The sequence below is a fragment of the Cariama cristata genome, unplaced genomic scaffold, assembly GCF_000690535.1.
Source record: "Cariama cristata isolate BGI_N322 unplaced genomic scaffold, ASM69053v1 scaffold21200, whole genome shotgun sequence".
In the NCBI taxonomy this organism is placed as follows: domain Eukaryota; kingdom Metazoa; phylum Chordata; class Aves; order Cariamiformes; family Cariamidae; genus Cariama; species Cariama cristata.
The window spans coordinates 41369-54601 of NW_009594464.1; the positions used below are offsets into that span (position 1 = coordinate 41369).

The 13233-nt window shown below is 41.5% G+C and overlaps 1 protein-coding gene across 1 annotated transcript in view; it reads right to left on the bottom strand.

The window, feature by feature from the left end:
• The window catches only part of DLGAP2 (discs, large (Drosophila) homolog-associated protein 2), a gene marked incomplete at its 3' end in the record, with an annotated part of 35824 nt that extends 26574 nt beyond the window's left edge, over positions 1-9250 (bottom strand). Inside the window, exon 1 of the mRNA XM_009698222.1 lies at positions 8186-9250. Coding sequence (XP_009696524.1) covers positions 8186-9187 — 1002 coding nt within the window. The remainder of the gene's footprint in view (positions 1-8185) is intronic.
• Between the last annotated feature and the right edge of the window lie 3983 nt (positions 9251-13233).

Genomic DNA, 13233 nt, shown 5'->3' on the forward strand with positions numbered 1-13233 from the left:
GTTGGGATGAAAACAAAGCCCGAGACAGGCTGAGCCACCTACCAGTACAGAGGACCAGGATGCAGTGCCAAAGAAACTATCCTGACGCTCCGTGGTCTGATAGCATAGCAGAAGGTAGCAATTATTTTAATAATGGTCATGCACAGAAGCACCAAAGACCAAAACTTGGAACTTCTCCTGCTTGCCACAAAATGCAACATTTCTGCTAATTAATTTGTTGTCGTCATGCACCCAGAGTTTGTTTTTCTATCTCTTTGCCTTTTGGGGCCAGCTCACAGCTCATTTTCCTTTATATCTTTCTCTATAAATTAAATTTATTTAATTACAATGCAAATTCTGCTAAAACCAAGCACCAAAAGGCTAAAGACCTAAACTGGCCTGCAGCGTGTCACGCACAGCAGGTGACGGGGAGCCAGGGCATTCCATGCCCGTGCTATTGAGCAATCCTTGCTTCCAAAGCAGTGTGACTACAAGGAACGGTCCCTGGCCTGTGCTAAACCCTGAACTGCACCCAGGAACTGCTAAGGAAAATACTGGCTGGTTTGGATGAAAACAAAGCCCGAGACAGGCTGAGCCACCTACCAGTACAGAGGACCAGGATGCAGTGCCAAAGAAACTATCCTGACGCTCCGTGGTCTGATAGCATAGCAGAAGGTAGCAATTATTTTAATAATGGTCACGCACAGCAGGTGACGGGGAGCCAGGCATACACCTGCCAGCGGGGCTGCCTGCTGACAGGGCAGCAGAGGAGACCCAGGGGACCACGATATCAGCAACCAAAGCTAACTACAAATGTCCCTGGCTGATATTTTTGGGAGAGGTAGACTGAATTGCCTGAACCATATTTGCAGAGCGACTGGAGCCCAACTATCTGCACAGCACGGTGAAGAAAACCGGCCTGGTTTTTGTGACCGATGAAGTTGTGCTCCCAACAGACTCGCAATGCACAGCCCCTCTAAAAACCCAGAGACTGCGGATGGAGCAAGGGCCCCAGTGTTGTGGAGCATTTATAAGGCTAGACAGGGAAAAAGAACCTACAGGGTAGCATACCCAGGGCTGACCCAAAAGGTAGCTTATTTCATCTGAGCAGGAAATTATATCATCTTTTTTCCCTACTTGTTATTGAAAAAACCAGTGCATGTCTTTAAAACATGAATCATTTTAAAGGTCATATAAAATATATACATATTTGCCTTTCATCCATTTTTCTCATTTTAACTAATAATTCACAGAACAGTTAACTCCACATCACTCCAATTATTTAGCTTACAGAACCAAACGAGTGTTTTTTTTCCTGTCTAGCTACTAGCCAATGCCTAACTATCTGCACACTTTTCAAAAGACCAGTTCCCCTACCAGCAGTACCAGGAACCCCGTCCATACAGACATTCAGCCATTTAAACACACCTGCAACTCCACTTTCAAAAACAACCTTTAAGCACAGTGCTGTAAGGTGGTCAAAACCAGATGGGGGGGAAAAAAAAAATAAAATTCAAAGCAACATTTATGAATGCTTCATCATTTTTTACAATGAAGTCCTTGCAGGAGAAATGGTATAGATTGCTCAGGAGAGGAGGTGGGTCTGCCCTAGGCAGCAAGGCTGCAGCATAGGAGAGCGTGCAGTCATTACAGCGCCGAGCGTGTGGTCCTGGCAGTCTCGTTTGACAGATGCAAGTTGCCCGAGTGTATAAAATAAGAAGTTACTCCTGGCTGAAAACTCCTTCAGACCCAGTGACACCTTTGGGTAACAACTACAAAGGTCAGCCTTCAGCTTCGGTGAAGTGAACGTTGGAAAACAATTTGGCAACACGCTGTACTAAGATTATAAAGGAGGACAATTCCCGCTGATTAAATGGCATTGGGATCACGGCCTCCCTTTTCTGCTCCCAGCTTTGACATTTCTACAGTAATAGGGACCTGTTTTGGCAGCTTTAAGAAAACACTAAAGCTGAAATCTCTCTACTCTTGTTTGGAAAAAAGTTTCAGTAATGCATTTCAGCCGATATGAGCATCCTAGTACCTGGGCATGGAAGCAGTGTGCTGTTGTATCACTGATTAACGCAGTAATTCAAGATAGCAATAATCTGAGACGACTGTTTGGGCAGAGCTTCACACTATCTTTGATTGAATGTTTGGGGTTTTTTTTCCCCCCTTCTTTTTCCCCTGGAAGGGGTATTTAAGAAGTATTCTGGGGTTTGCTACACATGAAACCATCAGCATTCTGTAAATACAGGGAAATGTCAGCTTTATGACATCCTTTTTATTTAATGTTCTTAAAATCAAAAGTGCAGTATTTCAGAGATATGAGAGAGTATTATAAGGAACCAGTATGAGTGGTTGAGTTTGCTGGTCTGTGTGGGAGGATTATACCCTTACTGACCTGGGGAATAACTCCACAGAGCGGTCCCAGATGCTGCACCAGATGTTGCAGGCTGCCCTTAACGCTGCGAACAGACTGTGGCGCATTAACTGTCCCCTGCTGTCTGGGCATTACTTACAGGTCTCTCTTGCACATCTCCACCCCTGACCGGGAGTGCACTGGGCCAGCTGAGACATCCTCGGGGGACTGCAATGGGCTGTAGAAATCAAAACGGTACAGCACGTGTCCATGCTGATTTAGGATGCAGAGGACCCTGCTACCGTACTATCTATACTAGCTTTTCCTGCTGTGGAAACAACCCAGTTAATTCTGGAGTGGTGGCTGGTCATAAATCATTGCGAAGGCAGCGTGGGTGATAGTGATTTGGATGCTAGTATCCAAACTCTGCCAGCTCTGGCTAACTCCACGGTACACATCAGTTGGTAGAGTATTGGATGGAGTTTCTGTAGTTCATATGTGGGTTGTATGTCAAGCAAACAGATACAACCTAGTTTCACAAAGATGAAGTGCTGGGAAAGATGCATTGAGTTCCAACCCATCCACCCTTGTAAACCAGAGGGAGAGTGCAAAGCAGTAATGTGCCTCTCGAGGGCAACGGGCTTGGTGGTGGGGATCTGTCCTGTCCCCAGGAGAGTTCCTGGAAAATGTAACTGGGGCACTAACGCCTATTTATGCATTAGCTTGTCCTGAAAGCTCTTCTCCATGTAGGCATAACTTAAACCAGCAAAGAGTCTTGTTGAAACTGCTGCTTTTTTCTTTTTCTTTTTGAAGAGACCAGCTCTTGTGCTTTTCTTTCTTTCTGTACACAGCTGACATTGTTACCCACATGCTTAGCGGTGCCACTGCTGTAACGGATGACGCTAGCACTTAAATGCACTAGGAAGACAGGAGTGGGCTGAAGCCATTTTTAGAACAACATGCTATTTTCTTTTTTCGTGCTGACTCATTCACTGTACCTTGTGGTATGTTTACCTTGATAGCTTGCTGCTTCGCAGGCTGTTGAATGGCTGAGGAAGAAATATTAATCAGTGACACGTAGCACTGTGCTCCAGAACCTCAGTGATGGTGAGTGCTATGCTCTTGCCGGTCTTGTGGCTTTATTGTAGGAATTATTTTTCTTTAACTAGCATTCACAGGTATTTCAGTCCTGGAAACTGTAAGCGACACTTTTGTATTCATTATTTTAGCATGGTTTTCTAGTTCCTATCCATTTTTTCTGTTGAAAATCTTTGCTCCTCACTAGTACTCATATCAGAGTGAAATTAATCAGTCATTGCACTGTATACGTGTTGAACGTAATTAGCCAAAACAGCTGATAAAGACAGAAGAGCTCTCACAACTCATTTATCTTTTCCTTAACATATTTTATATTAAAATTAAAACGACATGGGAAACAGTAGCAGCCGCTATAGCTAAAACTATACAAAAGGGTGCGTTACTGCATGCGTGATCTACTTGGGCTATTCTGCCTGCTGAGCGAGATGCCAGAAGTGTTTGGTGCCCAGAAATGCATTTTGTAGCTCAATTTGTCTGCATTCAAAACAGAAACTAAAGGCCAATACACAGAAACGACTGCTAATCATTCACAAGAACCTGATGAACGCTGTCAGTGTACAGTCACAAGCGGTGCTCGCGCGGTGCTAGTTAACCGTCTGGTTCCCATTACAGCCGCGCGGATTTAACGACGAGCTGGAGCCCAAAGGGGCTTCTCGCTCTTCCCCTCGCCCTTCTCCTTGCCTGTTCCCACCACCTCCGCTGTAGTAGGAGTGATGCAAGTCTGAGCTGAGCTTTAGACAAGAAAAATAATCACTACTTTATACAGCTTTATTTCTACTAATTGAGCTCTCTGAATCTGTCCACTTTAGGGCTAGATGGCCACCCATGCTAGAAGGTGGCACGTTGACTCAATCACCTCTAACTTACAACAGCATGCTCCCCAACCAAGGACATCCCCAGCTGCACGGACTGTCTGTGGAGGAGCAGGGATTTTGAAAGCCTAAGAGAAGAGCCAGAGACTACGCTTGGAGATCTACCAGGTTACAGAAATACCTGCTTTCAACTCTAGGACACGACGTAAGCATATAATGTGCAGACGTCGTCGAAACCTCTTTTCTCATCTCCTGTTTTCAGGTATCTGTGAATACGGTAGAAGCTCCCTTCTTAGAAACAAATTCCCTTTGTTCACTCTTCAGAGTTTCAGTTTTAAGGAAAAAGCAGCTCAGTAATTACTGGGGAAGACAAAATGGAAGCCCAGAAACACAAGACAGAAAGCATGGTCTCAAACACAGGCCTAAGACACTGCCGTGATCTTCCAGTTTGGGACTCCGTATACCAAAACTCTCCAGTGGAAAACAGAAGTAGCAATATTTTATATAGGTGTCAAAAGGAAAAATAAGAAGGAGACAAGTAGATAAAAAAGTGAGGTGAGTACAGTGAATCCTCATATAACTAGGTAGCAGCATAACAGCCATATATATAATATAAATCTATAATGTTAACATATAAACATAGAAAATGAATTTTTATTATTCCGGGGTATGTTTATGTATTCATATATAAGATTGCTGAAGGACTATAATTTCACAGCTTTGCTTTAAAAAAGAATTAAAAAATATACAGCTGACATCACTCAGGAGAAATGCCTTTTAATATCATGTGTTGTAATGCTATAAACACAAAGATCCTGTGAAGGGCCTGAGGTTTTATGCTAATCTGTTCACTTGTGCACCGCAGGGAAATCTGCTGCTGCATAATCAACTTCATAATCCCTTGCATTCTCATGGCCAGATATTGTGGAGCAAGGCAGTAAACTCTCCTGGCTAGGGATCTGGACCTATTTCTCTACCTTTCTCAGTTTCTGAACCTAACGATTATTTTTATCCAATCATTATTTAGTGATGCTTCTCACACTGCCTTAAGAAAAGTTAAATATCCCTCCTCAGTTTTGCAGATAGAGTAATTGAAGTGTGCGGTAATTAACAAATTACATTTCCTGGGTCAGAGAGAAAGTTCACGGCAGAGCTAATAATGGGACTTATATCTCTGGTCTTAATGATTACAGTGTGACAGTACACCATCCCTCAAAGTAGAAGTTTCAGAACTAAGCATTTAGTGATGACATTGACAGAATGGGTCCCTTCAATTTGTTTGCTGACCTTGAGCTAGTGAATAAGCCAGCCACTCAATCTGAAGGATAGCTATGCTCTGAATGGCATACTCAGATTCTACAGAACATATCACAGAATCACAGAACCATAGAATCAGAGAATGGTTTGGTTGGAAGGGACCTTAAAGCCCACCCAGTTCCAACCCCCTGCCATGGGCAGGGACAACTCCCACCAGACCAGGTTGCTCAAAGCCCCATCCAACCTGGCCTTGAATACTACCAGGGATGGGGCATCCACAGCTCCTCTGGGCAGTGCCTCACTGCCCTCACCGGGAAGAATTTCTTCCTGATATCTCATCTAAACCTTCCCTCTTCCAGTTTAAAGCCATTGCGCCTTGTCCTATCACTCCCTGCCCTTGTAAAAAGTCCCTTCCCAGCTTTCTTACAGGCCTCTATAGGTGAGAATATTCCCATCATAGAATTCCCAATATTATTGCTTTGGACACAACTATAGATTCTTTATGGCAGTAACTGAGCACTCCAGTCTTCACAAATTTCCATTACAGGATCCCTGTGAACAGGGAATGGCTACTATTCTATTTTTAAAGGGGCTTAAAAATAAAGATCACAAAGTCTCTGGTGCAGCAAAAACTTAAATTCACCGCTAGATTTTAAGCTGGATGAACCTACCAGTGGATGAACTTTCCTAATTACTGGATGAAAATTCCTTTCTGTAGCTATCTCAATTCACAAAAAGTATAAAACAATGACTGCAAAAAATGTGCTTTCCTGCTCCCTAGCCTTGCCACTGGGCTTGATCTAAAGCTTAGTGATAACCAAGTTAGTTTGTGAACTCAGTGTTTCACATTCACTTGAAGATGCTGGTATAAGTTAGGAGCAAGGAGAAGACCCATGAAAAGTAGAAACTGGTGGCTTCTGCAAAGAAAAATGAGATGTAAAGAGGTGGGGAGAAGAAACAGTGAAACATGATGAGAAGGAAAGCACAAAACCCAGCATAGATGTAGGGGACCCAGAGCTGTCTGTGTAGGAGGAGCATGTCATGGTAAGGAAAAAGCTAGCCATACCTAAACTTCTTTGTAAGGTCGGAGCTGTACACGTGGTTTTAGAACATAGACACAAGTGGAAGTCTCTGCACAGGACGCGATTCCAGTTCTGGCTCATTGAGGTAAACAAAAAACTTCCAGGGAAGTGCAGGCTGCTCTGCATACATGAGAACTGTACTTGGACATGGTAAAATATCACAGTCTAAATTGGAATCAATTTACATAGTAATGCTATGAGGGTTGCAATTTCTTTATTTTCCTTTCTCTGCAATGAGGAACCTTCCCTGTTTCAGTAGGGAAGATTGATCCTGGATGTCTACACCTGCATCTGAAAAGATCTGGTTCTTCAAGTGTGACTCGTTACTATCGGACCCCTGTTGCGCAGAGGGGAGAGCGCGCTGCACAGAAGTACAACGGTTGTTGCTACTCTGTGTTTGCTGGCTTCTGCAGAGCCCACAGAAACTGAAAATCTCTAAATACAGAAATCTGGAATGGAGATTTGCCCATGTTGAAGTGAGACTCACTTAAATTCTGGAGAAAGGAAAGTTTCTTTAAAAGAAATAAAAGAGAAGGTACCCAGAACAATGTGGGCTTTGCAGGCTGTACTTGGCAAAAATACCTAAGGGAATATTTGTATACTATGTTTTTTCCAGTGGCAAAGCTAGCTGAAGAAGTGATCTTCCCAGCTACTCTCTCCTTTCTGCTCTGCTCCCACTGCGGTGCTCTGTACACCCTGACGTGCTAACGTCACCTGTCATGGCACTGTGCAGGACTTAGGCCATGTAAATGATGTCAATGTCTACAAAAAGTATTTTGGAAGCTATTTTTTTAAACCCGTATCACTTTAAGATCCAGATCATCATGCAGCAACATAAATGGCTCCATTAGCATGACTTTGGGGTAGCAAATGGCAGCAAGCAGGAGGTATAAAAGTTTAAAGGTAGGAGAAGGTGGGAGTTTCTTGGTTGCTGCTGGAGAAAACCAGTGTGCAGAACACCACCACAAATAGCCTGAGTGCCAGGCCTGGAATATTTATCTCCCTGAGGTACCCATGTAACTTTTAACAAGGGTAGCATATAGTATGGTCTCAAAAGAGGCTCAGTTCAATATGATCTTCGGTGACCCCATCACTAAAAGGAAGTTTGTGAGTAATCATCGTCATTGTGACAAAGCAATTGAGCACACCAGTAAATCCATTCTCCTGTTACTTACAAAAACCCGGAGAAAAGGAATAAAAGCACACAAAAATAGGATTGCACGCAGCCTGTTTTTAAAATCACTCATTCACAGATGTGTTTGAAACAATTTTTCTAGCCCCCAGACTGCTGGGAGAACTGCCCTTTTTTTAGTCTGATATATGGATTTAATCAAGGTGTTCAGTGTGAACTCCAAAGATGAATACACATCCACTGACCTTGAAGTAATTTATACCACACCAGTTTTATAGTTTTTCAATCCGTGCCCTATAAACAAAGATAAAAGCTAGAGGTTTCTCACTTTCATGGAATGTCTGCATTAGGTGAGCCATACAGATATTCTTTGAGAGGTACACAGATTACCCTTGTATTTTTTATGATGACTATGGCATAAACGGTGATGGACTTTCATTACAAACCTTAAGAAAATCCCCCTTACCTGAAGGTAATGGCACGGCCTCAAGGAAGGTTTGATTTCCTGATGAACCAGAGGCTTATCTAAGTTCAGTGATGATTTGCGATAAGCTTCTTTAGCCTGACTTACTGTAAGCGTGGACCAAGAACTCCTTTTCATATATTTACCATCAGGGGTCATTGCTAGCCCTTCACAAGCCGAGCACTTCACGTCATTGTTACTTTTGGAAGTCTTCAATGAGAGATCCCCAAAATGCCCCTGGAGCGCCTCAGGATAGCAATGGGATATATGATCCGCATGGTGCCTATTTACCACACTGGGGGTTCGGTAAGTGCTATCGCTGTCCAAATTGTCATCAGAGCTCCACCAGCTGCTCATTCCAGATTTATGCTTGCTTTCTGGTTTTCGCTCCTTACTTTTACTCCTTTTGCTATGCTTGGAATGGTGCCCGTGATGATGGTCGTCCCCTCGACTGTCTCCCTTCGTTCCATTAACGTTGCCCTTGGATGATCCTTCCAGAGAATGAGATTTAGTAAAAAGTTTCTGGACTGAATGAACGAGATGGCGTATTCTTCCTGGGCTCTCACTGCGTTGTTCCGCAGCTGTTGAGGTCCTCTGATACTGTAAAGTGTGAAACCCATCCCGGTGAAGAGGAAGTTGTTTCTCAAATTGGTCCAAAAGATTTGCAGGAATACGGTTAATCTTAGGGTTACCGTGAGACATGGCGCAGTCGTCTCTTGAGTCGTAATGAGAGCTGTAGTGCATTCTGGGGAAAGTGCTACTTGACATGTGATCGCCCATTACCATGGGCATCATCATGCATTCAGAATGAATGGAGCTGCGTGGAGAGCAACGATGGTGGTCCATCGGGCAACTCTCCGTGGGGCTGAGAAGATACGATTGCCTTGGCTCCTGCCCATGGTGGATATGGTCGTGGGTGTGTTCGCAATCTTCAGGGGATGCTAAGCCACAAGTATGAGCTGAACATAACTGTGGTTGGTTGCGACTACCAGATAATCCTTTCATATTCCTCGGAGCAGGAGAGTATCTTTCTTCATTGAAGTGCTGAGAAGGCGACCATGAGTACTGCTGGTCTGTCAGGACAACACATAAAACCTATGTTATGTGTCTGATTAAAAGATTAACTTGCAAAATCCAAGTATATTGCAAAACTAAATATGTTTTCTCTATGCGCTTGAGGGAAAGTCTCACCATTCATGGAATTTCATTCACCATTTTAAAACTGGTTAAAATTGCTCACTATGAGCAAATTATGGGGTGAGTACAGCCTCCTTCCTGTTTGAAAATTGTCTGCTAGCAGTTCTCAATTTTATGAAGCTATTCATTATGCAAATTTACTCAAATAGATTTAATGGATACATGCAATATTAAGTTTATTATTTGATATTTGGAATTCATATGTCAAGCTTTGTGGCTAGTCATTTAAGTGACATGGGTCTAGTTTCTATTTCTGTGCTTTGTCAGTTGGATATCTTAACCTAAGTGTATCCTTTCTCCATGGAGTTATTTTTATACCACAAACTGAACTTCATTTTCTTAAATGAACCTCAGCTTCAGGATCCCAAGTTCACTGTTCATAAACATAAATAATAAACAGCAAAGAGAAAAAGAATATGAACAGCTGAAATGAAGGTTAATTTCTGTATCACTAAACAGTTTATGAATAAGCATTTCAGACTATTTGAGTATCTGTAATCCTTAGTCCAGAAGCATTATCGCTATTCTCATACGTGTAAAGTCTTCTCTATTAGGCAGTTTTTCCCTTTTTATATTCAAATTACAAAATATTTATTTAACGGCTCTACATTATTCCTGATGAAACAAATATCTTTAGGTTGTCCTGTCAGCGGCTGTGTGGTACTTAGTTGCCTGCTGGGGTTAAACCATGACAAGGTACAAGCTACGGGTTTTTATACGCTTGATCATTTGTTCCTATGGATCACGTGCTCCAAGCTGTGGTTATTAAACAAGCATGATTACTAAATAAGAGGAGCTTGTAAGCAAAGATTTTGATACTCGAGCCTTTGATTTTTTTTTTCTCATGCAATTTCTTGCAGCTGTCAAATGCTACAAACAGAAAATTAAAAAACCCAGAAATGCTTCAATTTGATTTTCGCATTCATTTTCCCTCTTCAATTTCAGCTTATTTAAGCAACGTTTCAAAAGCAGACAAAGATATAGGATGCAAGACAATCCTTTAGAGGATCAGACAGATGCATAAGTGTTTATACAACCCACTTAGCACAGTCCTTCTGCAAATTTGCTCTAAAGGATCTAAATAATCTTGCACAGGTGCTCGATACAAGGAAGTCGAAGGCCTCAAGCAGAATGGAAGCCAGAGAACGTGTACTCGTTATATATAACCACATAATTGACACTGGAGACCAGCCTGCAGAGATAACGCAGTAGCCAACGGCACTTTGAGGGGTTTCTAAGCACATGACAAAACTTTCGTAAATCATATTCCCACTGCTCGTGAAAACTCAATGCCTGGATACGGTCATGAAACAGATCAATACCGATATCTCTTTAATTTTATTCAACCGGTAAGTGTTAGGTCATGATACCTTCAGTACAGAATGCAATTTGTTGCAAGTCTTTAGCATCAGCAAACTCATAACCTAAATGTTCTAAATTTCCTACAGTGGAAGATGCTTAGGTAATGTTATTACATCCTAATTTCAACAGAGCTCCACATAATGTTTTAAAATGTAGGTAGCATTAAACTAATAAAGAATAAACTATGCTTCATCCTAGGCACAATCCTGCCACACTAAAATTAAAGATAGATTTAAGGGCCCAAATGTCACCTCCAGACTTTATCATTGGGTGAAATTGATGTGTGCCTGCATATATCGTTTTCTGCTTCTATTTTATTTTTATACCAGTTTTCTTTTACTTAATTCTTGGCTATTTTCACATTAAAATAAAAACTTACTACTGTTGATTATTCAGTCTTTTGTACTATTTAGGTTATAATACCCTGCATAAATGTAGTTACTAAAAGGAAATATAACTGTTTCTCTGAAATAACATAATTTTGATTATTCAATTAAAAGAACAGCTATATATAGACAAGGTAGTAAATTATAACAGTGCATTGGGATTCTGCCACATAAGTAGCACTGTAATTAATGGTACTTAACCTGGTGTATTATCAAACATTATCAGGGGAATAATAATGGTCCGGGTGTTGAACTTAGTCTGTGCTTCCCATAAAGAGTTCCCGAAGCACTTGACAGAGATTACTGCATTAGTTCTTAGAATCCCACGTGATGTGGAAGGCACTGTTCTCCTTCTACAGGAAAGGAAAGTGGAATACATGCAACATTTTCCAAAGTGCTTGTGGATTTGCTGATTTTCGTTTTTCACAGTGGTATGAGCCAGAGGCAGGTGGAAGGAGGCTCTTCCGTCAAACTGACAACATGATGAGAGTCAACCCGAGCCTTTTCGTCACAATCTTGCACATCTACGAATGAAGGTAGCTCTTGCACTACGTCTCGCCAACGCATTTAGGAAAAAGAAAGGAAGGGCATGGCAGAGATCCAGAACAAAAGAAAGAGTTAGATAGGAATAAGAAACTCATTTAAACGAGTTCCCTAGCACAGAACTGCTAGTCCTTGGTGATTTCTTTAGGCCTCATGCAGCATCAAACATAGCCCAGGCAGCTTCAAACATTTTCATCCTGTTACATCCCTAGGAATATGAGACATCATGATTTGATTGCACTGCAACGGATAATCTAGAAACAGCTTTTCCATCCCTCATGACTCCCTATGATTCTAGCTCAGTGCAACTATAGAAAAATACAATTTTCTGTACGTTGCTTTCACAGCCTTATAGCATTTTATGTGCCTCATGGAATGTCTGAACGTTTTTGTTTGAAACACAGCAGTTAGAAACTGCTACAGGCATTTAATAAGCATAATCAAAATAATTAAAAACTGAATTAAGAAGGGGGCCTTTTCCAAAAGTAATTTTCCCCTCTTAAGTCTGCCGTGGAGAGTAACTGGCACTAGATAAAAGTCCCGAATTATTTACATGGGCATCATCTGAATTTATCACTCCAATTAGGTTTGGTCTCTGCTTGGGAACTCAAACCTGTTCTATGTCCTAGGCACCATTACTTCTTCCTACAGACCCTTTGAAAATCTTCAGAATTCTGCATTACAATCCATAAATTTACCGAGTCGTCTGTGCTTTGTACTATCCAGTCAACTTTGTTCAGGAGACCTGTTTCAGGGCTAGAAGAAACACTTGAGCTATGGCTGAATGAATTACTGCATGGTACCAGACCAGTGTCATTGACCACGGACTAACTCTTCGTCTCCCAGAAACACGAAGAAAAATGTGCTAGCTTAAAATTCAGTTAAGCGAACGTGCTTTTCTACCATTTGGAAGGGGCTAAAAGTGTGTCTGTGGTCAATGTCCACAGCTCAGCTGATTCAAAAAATTCCTAAAGCTACAGTATTAATGTTTTTTTCTCAATTCTTCAAAAATAAACTTACAATTTTGGTATAACAAAATAATGCCAGATTTATCCAATAATGACAGATTGGACTGGTATTTTAGTCTGTATCTTGAAGATCATGATACCTAGAATAAAATATAAGCTTTTTCTTAGGGTAATCACTCTAAAAATGCAAAAGTAATTGAGGATACTAATGTCTAGTCCCTTAAATATTGTGCCACCATCAGAACCAAAGAACTGAAGGGAGACAGAACAAAAAAAGGTAACCAAAAGCAGACAGAGGAGTAGGAACAGAGAAAAATATATTATATGTGAGCACAGGAATGGCCTTTTTTTAGGTTTCATCAGAGCAAAATGGAATCTTTCCATTAACTTCAATGGATAGTCAGATAATACATAAGGACTGTGGGGGTGACCTAGACCAAGACATAGGCTGTTACATCAGAGAGAATCCAGTAATTCCAAAATCCTGAAAATCCCTTAAAGCTCTTATTTTCAGAGACTAGTATACAGATACAAGTCAACCTTTAACCTTGAGAGCTGGAAGGATTTCTGCATCCCTTCCTGTCTATTTGAAATC